The 14,445-nt window shown below is 37.6% G+C and overlaps 1 protein-coding gene across 5 annotated transcripts in view; it reads right to left on the bottom strand.

The window, feature by feature from the left end:
• Cttnbp2 (cortactin binding protein 2) overlaps window positions 1-14,445 on the bottom strand; it is a 156,317-nt gene that overhangs the window by 63,388 nt on the left and 78,484 nt on the right. For all 5 annotated transcript variants that reach the window (XR_012444791.1, XM_074064485.1, XM_074064484.1 and 2 more), the window contains exons 5-8: window positions 13,766-13,969; window positions 12,354-12,453; window positions 9,737-9,887; window positions 5,987-6,238 (exon numbers count right to left, since the gene is read on the bottom strand). Coding sequence is in view for 4 of the 5 variants with exons in the window: in XM_074064485.1 (XP_073920586.1) it covers window positions 5,987-6,238; window positions 9,737-9,887; window positions 12,354-12,453; window positions 13,766-13,969 (707 nt within the window). In the remaining variant the exon portion in view is untranslated. The remainder of the gene's footprint in view (window positions 1-5,986; window positions 6,239-9,736; window positions 9,888-12,353; window positions 12,454-13,765; window positions 13,970-14,445) is intronic.

Genomic DNA, 14,445 nt, shown 5'->3' with positions numbered 1-14,445 from the left:
CCATGACTGGCTCTGTTCTAAAAGCCAACTGGTACATACAGAAGATATGCTGGAAAGAAAGTGACCAGAGGAAACCAGTGAGAGAAGGACTGTAATCGTACATCCACCCACTGGTTCAACAAACAGTACTTGTGGGCAGGAGACTCTGCATGTAACAGGATACACAAACACATAAAAGTTTTTCTCAGAGGATATGGAAAGGGAGAGGCATGCAAAAAATTATAGTAATGTACAAGTTCTCTAAGTGAAGTTCAGAGAGGTACTCTGGGAATAACTGACTCCTGGGGGCCACAACTTCAGCCAAGATTTTCCAGACAGGAAACAGAAGAGGCCATTCAAGGCAATTGGAACAGCAGGTACAAAGCCAGGGAGAGGAATGAGCACAGGATGTCTGCATAACAGCTAGTCGAGTGCAGTATAGCACTGAACATACTAGGGAAGGTGATAGGAGCAAGTGTACCACCAGTACAGGTGGGTTGAGGCCAGCAGGAAGGGGCTGGACCATATGATAAGGCTCTGGTCCTTATTCTGAGAGTGATACAGTCTTAGGAAGATGTGAGGCGCGTAAGTTATATTACCACATTCACCTGTTACAAAGCCCCCTCCCCGACAGTGGCAGCATAAAGGAGGCAGAGACTAGAGACCCAGTCACTATGGCAGGACCCTGAATACATTCAGATGGCAGAAAGTAAGGACTCCCCAGAGTAGTGCCCACAAGTCAATGGAGGAGGTAACACAAAGTTCATTTATTTACAAAGGAATAAAATCTTGAGTTGTGTTGACCATTTTCATTTACTACCTTAGGAATATGGAGCAAGTAAACTCAAGTGCCTGGTGATATTATCAGATCAAGAGAAGAAAATCAAGAGATACAGCAGACTGGCTAAGGGAGAGTCACATCAGGGCCCAAAGGGGCACCCATGTGATGCTATTGGGTGAGATCAGCAGTGAATATGGTCATCAGTGGGGTTACCATATAACTCTCTAAACTGGGATGCCTTTTTTTTATGGTATTGGGGCTTGAACTTAGGATCTCACACTTACTAGGTAGGCACTCTACCACTTGAACCATTCTGCCAGCCCTAAACTGGGATGCTTTTAAGGAGTAAAAATGGGGCACTGAAAAATTATACTGGGGTAACATGCATAAACATGACCATACTGGGCAAAATGGATTATTTTACTTACCTAGGAGGTACTCAGAACTTCCTGGAGAAAACCTTACTGAACAGACTTAGGAAATGCTTAGCAGGATTTTGGAATCCCTAGAGATTCTATTTTGGAAATCAATAAGATCACTCCAGGTAGAAAGTAGTGACAGGAGAAAAGGATCTAAACCTAGATCCATTACATTTGTATGTAAATGGAAGATGCCAGAAGGTCCATGTCTTGGGGGAGGGGTGGAGCTTGACTCTGGTTTGCTGTGTTTGTGTCCCCCTGAGAGTTCTTACAGTCAATCATGGTTGCCCAAATTGAGCAAGGTTTCAGTTACTCTCCACTAAACGTTCTAGAATGAGTCTTGTTTTTTTTTTAAGAAAATCTTTCTTTTAGATATCAATTAGCCTGGCATTCTCAAAAAAAATTTTTTTACTAAAAATTAAGGGAAAAAAGGAAATAATTTCAGAGAATAAAAAGGGCAGATTTCTGTTTTTCCTTGTTGATATCTAGGTTCTGTGACTTGGTGCCTTGTAGACACCTTGTCTAAGTTTCTCAGTTGTACAATTCTGTGTGACAAGAAAAGTATTAGTGACTCCTATTATCCACTATCCTGGTTCTCTTTGCAGTCAAGATCCTGGAAGAAGGAAGACAAATTTCTGGGCCCCATATGATCTTTATACATACCTCCTATATCCAGAACACTTGGAGAAGTGGGATGGTTGCTACAGGGTAAGAGAAAATATCTGACTCTCACAGAGCTAAATTCTACCTAACACAATGCAAGAATGAATTAAGGGTGGCAAAAAGAGCGCCACTGTCTGACCAGAGGATGGTGGGCCTGCCTAGAGATGACCACTAGAATTATGGAAAAGAACATCTAAAAGACATTTGAAAAGTCAGATGTGAGGATATCCATTTGAGACTAGTTATTGAGAAGCCACACCTAAAGTGGAAAAACTGGATGAGCTCTTTACAAATAGGAAGCAGCAGCTGAGAATGAAGCTTGGGAGTTATGATAGTGAAGTCATAGGGAAAGCAAGGAAGGAATGGTATTCTAGAAGCCCGAGGAGAAAGGAGTTTGCTTTGAACAGTCAACATATTAAACAACCCAGAGAAGTTGAGATAGAAAACCACAAGCTTTGCCAATAGATAAACCAGAAGTATTACTTACTCCCATAGTAAAAAACTCATACACTCCCTCAGATAAAACATCTCTGGGTATATGAGCTTCATGTAATAAGAGATATTTAAATCCTCACAATCTCCTTAATTTATTTCTGTTGTAGGAACATGACTTGTCAAATGTCTCATGGCAGAACGGAATGCTTCCTTATGAATTTTCTTTTTTTTTGTGGTCCTTGGGTTTGAACTCAGGGCCTTGCACTTGCTATGCAGGTTGCAGGTGCTCTACCACTTGAGGTATGCCCCTAGACCAATAATCTCTTTTATCTAATTCCCTGAAGTAGTTAAAACAAAGAAAGCTTATCCTTGATTCAACTTTCTGTCTGGAGTACACATAAGCCAATTTGAAAGAGAGAGCAGTGCATTTATTGCCAAATATTAGATAGTGATTTGCATGAATTTTTTAACCAATGGGAAGAAGATCAAGGATTAAAAAAGAAGAAAACACTGGTTTGAGAATCTGATCTCCAATGAATTGACCTTGGGAAATCAGTTTTGCTATTTTCTAAGACTTAGCTTCTTCATGTGCAACCTGAGAAGGCTGGACTACATGAGCTCTGTCCCTTTGAGTTCTAAAAATCCCATAATTATCTATTGAAATCCAAGTGGAAACTGAAGGCTTCTTCTTGCATGTTATGTTTTGCATATATAGAGTATCCCCCTCGCAATGGCTCATGTGTTTGGGGGCTTGGTTCCCAGTTGGTGGCACTATTTTGGGAGGGTCTAGAAATGTTAGGAGACGGGACCAAGCTGGAGGAATTAGGTTACTGGAGGTAGGTCCTCAGGGATATCTTGCCCCTAGTTCTCCCTCTCTCTCTTGCTGCTTCCTGTTAGCCATGAGAAGAACAGTCTCTTCTGCACATGCTCCTGCCACCATGATGCTCTAGCACCCATGCACTGAACCCACCAAAACCATGAGCCAAAATAAATCCCTCCTCCGTTTAAGTTGTTTCTGTCAGGTACTTGGTCACAGGGCTGATAAAAGTAACTAGTACTCTGGGCTACAATGTTACTACCCCCTGTATAGAGTGGACACACATATGCTACAGTTTAAATTCATTTTATAAAGCTCTACTGTGGTCAGTATGGAATGTTTCCACTAACGCTTCAATTCATAATTGTAATTTGTTTTTTCAGAAAACTGTCCTTAGCAGTTTAGCCATAAATAGACAGTCTGGAGAACTACCTCAGCCAGAATAGAAACATTTTTAGACAAATGATATAAATATATTTTGAAATACTTTTGATTAAGAAGGAAGGATGCATAGAGAAAAGAGTAATAGGATCAGGCAATCTGGGCTTCATTCCCAACTCTATCTATTAAACCCTCTGGGGCTTAAATGTCCTAATTGTAAAATAAAGAGGTTAGACTGGAAGATTAAATGTCTACTCCAGGGCTTAAAAAATCTATTATTTTAATAGCTTAGTCATGTATGCTGTCAATCATACACTTAAAAATCTCTCATCAAAAATTCATCTCATGCTTCTTAAAGTTAAGAGAATACAGAAGACTCATATTCTGAAAAAACGTGGTCATGTTTCCTGTTACTCAAGGACAGAGTATCCATTGCTTCCAGAGTCCTGGGAATCAACGATCACAAAACTCCAGAGCTAACTAGGAGTTCAAAATGAAGGAGCTGAGCAGCAACATGCTCATCCCCACTGAAGGCAACTTCTCCTAAGGAGTGGGCTCTTCCCTCTACTTAGCAAGAGTCAGGAGACAGAACATCCTGAACCAGGGATGCTCACATTTTCTTTTGGTTTTTGCCTCCAAACTGAGGGCTTATACAATCCACTCCTATCATTAGCATCTCACATTACAGAGATTTTCTTTTGGAGTGACAGTGGGTAGCAAACTACCCCTTCCAAGCAACTGTCTACCATCAAATAAGATTCACAATCCTATACTAACTGCATTTTCAAATTTAAACTATTCACATTTCCCATTTTGTCTCCAAAGAACTTTATGTCAAATACTATTGTATTCAATTTAAATCTCCCTTCTGTCCCTACCCTCCTCTCTACATATGTATATGTATGTATATGTGTGTGTATGAAGTTCTCAGAATTTTTGTATCTGTTTGTTAAAGAGTAAAGTGGGGGTGGAAGGTAACTTGCTAACAAGCACTGAGCTGAATTATGCTGTTTTCTCACTTTTTAAAACTCAAAGTCCAAAATGAACAGCTTCTGGAATAGATCATAATAATAGGAAGTTACATGATCAGGAGTTCCAAATACACATCTCTAGGTGTTTCCATCTAGAGTAAGCAAATCATAGCACTTAAATTTTAAAACCACATTCCATCTCCTTGATTCTGCTCTTCCCTGGAACATCATTATCTCTCCATTCAGGTCTTTTCATTGCTCTTATCTGTTCTGTGTTTGATCCTTGAACATTTCTAGTCTGTAATCTCTTTCATTATTTCTACTGTTCTCAACATATTCTACCACTTAGTTTCTCTCTACAGCCAATCTTTTCATAATCTCAAATCTTCTAAAAGCTGATGCTGCTTTAATTTAAACTTTAGAGCCAGTTATCTTATTCCTTTGTCTAAAAGCTCTCAAAGACTGTATTTTCACTAGTAAGTTGAGATCTAACTCCTTAAAATGTCATTGAAGGCCCCCATACCTACAATTAAAGCCTCAGTCTAATTTTCTTTCTTACATTAGAAAATGATTTGCATGAATTTCTTAACGAATGGGGAAAGGACTGAGAACTAAAAAGAATCAAGCACTGATGTGGGATCAGGGCCTTGCATGATCTGACCTTGTGAAATTAGCCTTGCCATTTCTTAAGACTTAGTTTCTTCATATACAACAAAAGCTGTCACCCACCTCCCTACTTCCATGTCTACATTTCTACTTCTCCCTCTATCTGAACAACATTCTTCCTCAGTGGGCTGCAAAGGCCAGAATAATTTCTGTCTTCACCAGAATGAGCCATTCCTAAGGCAAACATTCCTGCAACTCTGCTCTTTGAAATATGCACAGTCTCTTTCTTTTTTGCATGATCATTACATTTTTATAATGGCACAATGGCATGTGTATTAACCTTGTGCTCAATTTTGTGCCTCTTTTATCCTAGTGACTTGCACACACGTCTGAGGCTAAAGCCCATTATTACTAAGGTGACTTAAATAGAAAAAGCATGAGAAAAATATAAAACTCTGCTATTTCTTTAATAATCAGAATCTTTCATATTCTACCTCAGTGGAATCTGGAGTGCTTATGTATCAGCAAGAAAGCACACGTAGTGCGTACCTTTGCCGTGGAGGGCACAGGGCTAGATCAAGAACTCTGCAGAACACATGTGAGTTCTGGCCCTATTCTAACTAGTAGTATGGCCATAAGGGAGCAAACCAAAGGACTAAATTGCTGCCAATCTTCTTCTCCTAGTATAGATAAAATAAAGTGTTTGGAATTGCTCTCATCATTATTAACAGATTCCAAATTCAAGAATTTTTTTAAATGTTTCTGATACCCTTGACTATGGGGAAAGTGTTAGTTTTTACCAGTAGCACATCATCTTCTACAATGCTATCACTTGCTTTCCAATTATTCAATATGAATACATGCAATAAATAGCAGAAAACTGCCACTCATCAAATTACAACTGCATGATGAGGCCAGCTGCTACCAGACACACCTTAAAACCTTTTGAAGCAGCAATATGGGCAGCAGTCCAGCCTTCTCTGTCAGCATGGTTAATGAGGTCTGCAGAAACCACAGGCTTGGATGTGCCTTCAGGGCTCTCTTCTCGATCTGAGGCAAAGAAACCTGCCTCTGGCTCCTCTTCACTCAAAGCACTTCCATGAGCTGGTGCTCTATGGTACATCAGAAGCTTGACGCTGTCCACATTACCAGTATCCACAGCTGCGTGAACTGGTGTCCACCCATCCTGAAAATAAAATGACCAGGAAAAAGGGATAACATTAAGGTTGAAACCAGTGTTATTTAAATTCCACCTCAAAATGTTCTTGGGCATGGACCACTGAGTTAAGAGAAGTAGATATTCCCATCCTGACTATCAGTGATAAGCTAAGTTCCTCAACCTCTGTCAGCTACTATATTTCCCACAGCGATGACTCATGTTTCCTGTTTTAAAGTTATTCCCACATATGATTAGCTATCTGGAGTGAGCAGATAATGCTCATGCCTGTACCTTTAAGTATAACAACCTAAAATCTTAATTGAATGGTATAAAGAAGAATGAATTTTAGTGTAAAGAGGTTTTTAAAAATTATGTACAAGAATCATATTGTTAGTAACATACTAAAAGAATGCTGTTGTAAATCAGTTTTACTTACAGGATAGTAACCTAGCTCTACTGATCTTAAAATTCTATGGCAATCTTTCCAGAAGCAAAATTTCTAGATCACAGGGAAAAGGTAGACATCCGGGGCAAATAAAGCCAAATAATTTCACTGAACATCTGTGGGCCTCTGCTGAGTGTTATGTGACTGTAGAGGAATAATAATTCTTAAAAACGTAGAAAATGTTCCACTAAAACTACTGGGTCCACTTTCTAGAACATATTCCTTTGGAGCACCTACTACCACTTAATTGGTTCTTAAGACTAGACCTGGAACTCCCTCCTGGACCAGTGGTACACAGGAGTGGTCCGCAAAACAGCAGCATTCAGTATCCACTGAAAATGTGTTCAAAATGTGGACTACTCAGTCTCCTCCCACATATACTGAATCAGAAACTCTGGGGAGGAACCTGTTTTAACAAGCCCGTTAGGTGACTAGGATGCACTAAAGTTTGACAAGCTGTCTTCTAGGGAAAACCCTGGTTCCAGTCTCTCATGTTGATATAGAGATGGGATGGCTGACACACAGGTACCCACATTTGTTTTTAAAGTTTTTCATAAAAGAACTGATTTTCTTTTAATATTTCATGTTACTAAGTTAACTAGTTTCAATGAGCAATATCACCTTTTTTAAAACAATGAGGTAGAAGACAGAGAGAAAAACAGACAATGAGAGCTTTTTCAATTTAGGCTAAACATCTGATCATTTGCTAAAGTTGACCCTTGATGATGTGGGTTTTTTTCTGGTTCTGGATCTCATATCAGCAAAGCTCATTTGGCTAAGACAAGACCACTTGATAACTGAGCAACAAGACCACTGATAACTGAGCAAGTCCTCAGGCTCCACACAGGAAAAGCAGTTTCATAGCTGATCTTTGTTGGGTTGTGGACACCAATACTTACACAGCCACCTTATGTAAATTTCTACTTTCTAGGGAAGGTTTCTACCTTCCCTAATTTAATATACATTGCAAAGACCATATGGATTTTCTAGAAAAAAAACTTTCTATGTCTTACTCTCCTTTGATACTTCTCACTAAAAGGCACAAGTCATAATTAATTATTTCATTAAAATCCTCTATTAATTATACTGTTTATCTCTATACTTCTAAAGATTTTGTTTAACTTATCAATAACTAGCTTAAAAGTATGGATCTCTATGCTCTATTATACTGGATGTGACTTAAATTTTTACATTGTACTGCTTATTTTTCATTCATCTTGATAATGTGAAATTCATTTATTTTGCATCTATAAAGTAGAATTTTGTAAGTATAAGTATCATATTTCTTAGATTAAAAACATGAAATAACAAAGAAATGTAAAACTACACTATTTTCTGATTTTGAAAACATTTTTTTTCTTTTATTATTCATATGTGCATACAAGGCTTGGGTCATTTCTCCCCCCTGCCCCTACCCCCTCCCTTACCACCCACTCTGCCCCCTTCCTCTCCCCCCCACCCCCTCAATACCCAGCAGAAACTATTTTGCCCTTATTTCTAATTTTGTTGTAGAGAGAGCACAAGCAATAATAGGAAGGAACAAGGGTTTTTGCTGGTTGAGATAAGGATAGCTATACAGGGCATTAACTCACATTGATTTCCTGGGCATGTGTGTTACCTTCTAGGTTAATTCTTTTTGATCTAACCTTTTCTCTAGTTCCTGGTCCCCTTTTCCTATTGGCCTCAGTTGCTTTTAAGGTATCTGCTTTAGTTTCTCCCCGTTAAGGGCAACAAATGCTAGCTAATTTTTTAGGTGTCTTACCTGTCCTCACCCCTCCCTTGTGTGCTCTCGCTTTTATCATGTGCTCAAAGTCCAATCCCATTGTTGTGAAAACAAATTTAAAAAGAGTTATTTTTTAAACTCTGGTAATAAGATTCAATAGAAAACATTTATACCTGATTTATTATGTTTTTGCATCATTAACTGTTGGCTCCTGTTGGGGAAATGACTTAAGAAAACCCAAGATCTAAGGGAATTATTGGTTGAATGAATAAAACCTTATACTTCTATGATCTTTCTTAATTCTAAAAACAATGAGGATATAGTATTTTTCTGCTTAACAGAAGAATAATCTGAGGCTGAGGATGAATGAATGGTTAGGTTAATGGACAAAGCTTTTCATGAACAATGAAGACACTCAAATAGAGATCAAATACTTGCCAAATCCAATAGTCAAAAGGAAAAGCAAAACGAAATTAAGTGTGGTCCAAATAATATACACACATGTATGTAAATGCAAAAATGATACCTGTTCAAACTGTTTCAGGAATTGGGGGAGGGGGGATGAAAGAGAGCAGTGGAGGAGGTGAATTCAAGTATGATATATTTGATACATTGTCAGAACTTTTGTAATGCTACAATGTGCCCCCACCCAGCACAATAAAAAAAAATTTTTTTAAGTAACCTACGTGTTTCTCTCTCTGTCTCTCCCTTTCCCTCCCTCTTTCTACTCTCTCTTTTTGTTTCTTTCTTTTTGAGGAAAGGTAGAACAAGCTAGCCCTGAACTTGCTATGTAGCCAGGCTGGCCTCTCTTGTGACCCTTCTGCTTCCACCTCCCAAGTGCTAAGAAGTATAGGCATGTACCACCACTTCTGGAAGTAACTTGTATTTTAATGTACCATTGTCCCTCGTTATCTGCCGTACTGGTTCCAGGGACCTGCCCCCCAACCCCTTGCTTGGCCATCCCTACAACCCCTGCTTATGGATGCATGCAGAGTATCAAATCCCTTATACAAAATGGCATATTATTTACTTATAGCCAACACATACCTACCTATACTTTAAGTCATGTCTAGATTACTTATAATAATTAATACAATGCAAATTCCATATAAACAGTCATTATGCTGTATTGTTAAGGAAAATGACAAGAAAAAAGTCTACATGTGTTTAGCATACATGCAATTAAAAAAATAAATTTTCCATATCCAATTGGTTAAATCTATGAAGGTAGCTGTGGAGGGCTGGCTCTATTTTTCTGTTCTAGCAGTAGTAGTTTGCAGACACATTGTAAATTACATACATAGGGCACACACACACACACACACACACACACACACACACAAAACCTGGTACTTACACTGGTTTTTACACTTCGATCAGTGCCAGCTTCTAACAGGAGTTTGATACATTCTTTATTTCCATTTTTACAGGCCAGGAATAGAGGTGTCTGTCCTCCAGCAGCAGCGTGATTAGTATTAGCATCATATGAAACTAGTAATTCTACACACCTAAACACAAGACCATGGTGAATTACATACAAACTGGGCTTGACCTGTGAAGTACCCCGTGAGCAAGAAAATACATAGAAAATAATGCTAAAACAAGATGCATTTTTATATACATTGGTTACTTTTTAGTTAGACATATCAATTATTACAGATCTTATATGGCTAGAAAATATATTTTAGTCACAATATTTAATTACTAGCATAAAAATTTTTTAAAGTACATTTGATCAAGTGGTAACAATTGGTTTATATGATATTTCTCTCCAACCACCTTGTAAAAGTGGAGTCCCTGGAATAGGTTTAACTTATTGGGATAAATGGTTGAATTGTATTTGGTATATACATCATTTGTGATTCAAAATAGTTTGAGCCTCGGAAAAATCAGGCTGCTGAGTCATTCTGTGATTTTTCACTTGAGAAAATAATTATAAATAGCATAGACTGCAGGGCACCATGTGCTTTCTCTATAAAAAGTACCAGGGAGGCTGAGGAAAGGTCTGTCTTGGGAGAAATCCAGTCTCCTGACGTGGGCTGGCATATGAGGACACAGCTCGGCAGAAAAGCACTTAAGAAGTTGAGAAAGGAGGTTCAGTCAAGACTGAAACACTTAGTAACTAGCTAAATACCCAAAGCTCGAATTTGGAATAAACCCGAGTGGATTTTCTTGTTTCTTTCTCTTGTAATTCATATACTTGTTTATGTATCTTTAAAAAATAAGTTATATATTGGTATATTGTGTGGTATACCATGCATATATAAATTTACAGATTTCTGGATTTTGATAGGGTTCTTCCTTTTGCAAAGCTATCCATGCTTCCATTCCTGTGACTGTTACACGCTCCAAGCAAGCGGAACCACAGACTACTTCTACTACCTTAGAAGCACATCTCAGAAGGAGAAATTCCTTTTGTAGGGTGCAATATACATCCAAAAAGTAAAAAATCAGTGTCTATGATTCTCAATAAATATACTAAGGGTGATGAGATGTATGTGTTAAATAAGCAAAAAACATGCTACAAATTAAAGATACATTTTAAATATTATAAATTTACATTTATGATTAATAATACTGATGTGAATCTTAAAAGATGTATTCTGAGAATTCTTTAATTTGTTAAAGAAAATTTCTATCAGGACAGCTGGACTATAAAGGTGAAAGCAGTTTGCTCTCCTTATAACCTTCTTAACATAGGCAGAGGAAGCAACATAGTTACTTTCCATTATTAAAATAAGACTTGAAATTTTGAAGTCATGCTTACGCCTGACTTAGTAAGCTCCTTCAGAAAGTTAGATGTTTCCATTAATGGGCTCTGCTTTATTCTTGAACTATTTTCAGTATGTAAAATTCCTACTTCAATTGTTTTTTAAAAATGGTGAAACAAAATGAATATTTGAGACAAATATTCCAAATAAATTGCCAGCAGAAAGTCAGGATTATTAGAAATAATATAACTCTTTGTTTTACTTTTAATGTCATCACAAGTACGAAAGCTTTGTATTTCAGAAAATACTGAACAAGGAACTTCACAACAGTCCTTGCTCACTATGTTTTGATATGCTATGGATGACCTCATCAGAAGCAAGTTCATTCATGCACAGTTTGGATGCGGTGTATTTCTCCACTTTCCACACATACAACTACTCAGCCATTATTTATTTATTTTTTTCCCTTTTTCTTTTATTATTCATATATGCATACAAGGCTTGGTTCATTTCTCCCCCCTGCCCCCACCCCCTCCCTTACCACCCAGTCTGCCCCTCCCTCTCCCCTCCCCAATACCCAGCAGAAACTATTTTGCCCTTATTTCTAATTATGTTGTAGAGAGAGTATAAGCAGTAATAGGAAGGAACAAGGGTTTTTGCTGGTTGAGATAAGGACAGCTATACAGGGCATTGACTCACATTGATTTCCTGTGTGTGGGTGTTACCTTCTAGGTTAATTCTTCTTGAACTAACCTTTTCTCTAGTACCTGTTCCCCTTTTCCTATTGGCCTCAGTTGCTTTAAGGTATCTGCTTTAGTTTCTCTGCGTTAAGGGCAACAAATGCTAGCTAGTTTTTTAGGTGTCTTACCTATCCTCATCCCTCCCTTGTGTGCTCTCACTTTTATCATGTGCTCAAAGTCCAATCCCCTGGTTGTGTTTGCCCTTGATCTAATGTCCGCATATGAGGGAGAACATATGATTTTTGGTCTTTTGGGCCAGGCTAACCTCACTCAGAATGATGTTCTCCAATTCCATCCATTTACCAGCGAATGATAACATTTCGTTCTTCTTCATGCTCAGCCATTATTAAGAAGAAGAAATTTAGGGTCCCATTTTTCATCTAAATCCCCAAATTTGTTCAGTGAATTTATTTGCCAATGAATTTTTAAGCACTAGTTTAAACACTCAGTTGCAGTAACACATATGCAAAACTATATAAGGAGGCTGCTTTCACAGAAAAAAGGAACTAAAAGCATCACTTACTCAAAATGTCCCTGAGCAGCTGCAGCACACAAGGGTGTGAAGCCATTTTTATCAGCAGCATCGACTTGGGCTTCTGCATTCAGCAGCAATCTCACACAGTCTATGGATTTTTAATAGAAAGCCATTTTAATTCCCCCATTTAAAGCTATGATAAGCCAAAGTTCTCTGCAAGCTGCAGATAGATTCTAAATCCATAGGACCTGTCCCCTCTACAGTTAGTCTGACAATTCTATCATGACAGAGGGGGAACTCCACAGACCATGTTACAGGGAAAGCAGACCCTTTTCCCAAAGATTATTATACCATTAAACTTACCAACTTCATTTTTTTTTTCAGTATTTTGAGAAGGGTTGCTAAATGAGTAAAAGGAATGCCATGTGCCAGAAAATGCCTTACCAGATTTTTCCACAAGGTAATCCCAGAAATGTTTTAAGATGGAACTAAATCTATTTACCAAATTGAAATACCATTCTTGTATTTAAAAAGTTAAGTTATTACTTTATGATATTAATTTAATCATTAAAATGCTTCTATAATGGTACCCATCCTACACTTAACTGCAGGGATAAGGATCAAGGAAAGGTTACAGAAAGTCACTTAATTTAAGTGATGTTCTTTTTATTACCTAGATTTAATTTCTCTATAGTAAAAAAAAAAAAAAAAAGTACTTTAAAACTACTAAGCCTTCTTGACTCGCCAGAATCTTGTATTTATTTGAACCAATCAATAGTCATATAGCTCACACATGCAATGAGATGTGCATTTTTCATGTGGAGTCAAACCATCTCTTTCTTTGCATTACCATATGTTTTAGTATATTTAACTACAGATTTGCACTTTAAAGAACAAGAATAATTCCTAGTCTTCATTGATATGTCATTTATAGTTACATAACTTCCCAGTTCTCTGAAAAAAAATCCAAATAACTATAAATTGTTGCAACCACAGAACAATTTCAGACTTATGACTCTTCCTAATACTAAAATTTTCCCTCATTGTAGCATTTGCTGAAGTCCTGATGCTCCTTCTCCCACATCAGATATTGCTAACAGAGAAATTAGGGCTATTTTGTCCTAATGAAAGTGATTACAGATCAATGGTTTATTCTAAAATGTGCTTTCTAATTTCTAGCCCTCACACTTCTAATGCACAATACATTTCATTGGGCATAAAACAAAGATTACTTTTTATGAGCTGCAATAAAGCTTTACCGCTGTAAAGGAACTGTACAATTTAATTCTTTAATGTTTGGAAAACTTTAAATCTTATGTAACAAAAAATTATCCCCTACCTGTAAGAGAAAATTGGAAACCAAATGAACTTTGGTTCATGGTAACAACAATGGTTATGAATACTTCTGACATTCAAGGCTTTTGCAAGTGGGCAGTGTGATAAGATCTCACCAATTTTACCTGTATGTCCATTCTTAGCAGCAGAATACAAGGCAGAATGGCCATCTTCACAGGAGTAATTAATGTCCAGTCCTTCTTCATTAAGCAGCATTGATAATAAAGTGACATTTCCCTGGGCAGCAGCTTGCTGAAGAAGGGTGGGCCTGCCAGCCAGGGGGGCAGGACCACCACTCATTAGCAAAGGGGTTAGGGAGGGTGACCAGCCTGTAGGTTAAAGTGACCCCCATTAGAGAGTAGAAAAAAGGACAAGAGACAGACATTACCATTCCTTTTTGAATTACATACATACACACACACACACACAAATGTGAATGTGTCCCCCTAGAGGATTATGTGGCTTTTAACATTATCAACCTGTTAATATCTTCTTAGCATGAATCTATATGGTTATTCCAGATCTTACATCTGCTGCTCATTAAAGTAACATACATGCTGACAAATTATTTTTAGTTGTCAGTCTGGCACAAACAAGTGTTAAACTAGTGATTGGTTTTAAACTAAGATGGCTGTCATATTTTAAAAGTTTAAATTCCTCTTCAGAATTTCAAGGATATTTGAATTTTAAAATTATGTAAATATTCCCTCAATTTCAATATCAGTCTGAAAATTAAAGTGATACTTTTAGGTATAAGGTAGTATCATAGTAAGAATAGAGGTTTTCCTTTTCAACAGTATTTCCA

Source organism: Castor canadensis, chromosome 2 (assembly GCF_047511655.1).
Source record: "Castor canadensis chromosome 2, mCasCan1.hap1v2, whole genome shotgun sequence".
Classification (NCBI taxonomy): domain Eukaryota; kingdom Metazoa; phylum Chordata; class Mammalia; order Rodentia; family Castoridae; genus Castor; species Castor canadensis.
The sequence above is the reverse complement of the archived record's forward strand: the minus strand, read 5'-3'. Positions and strand labels throughout refer to the sequence as shown.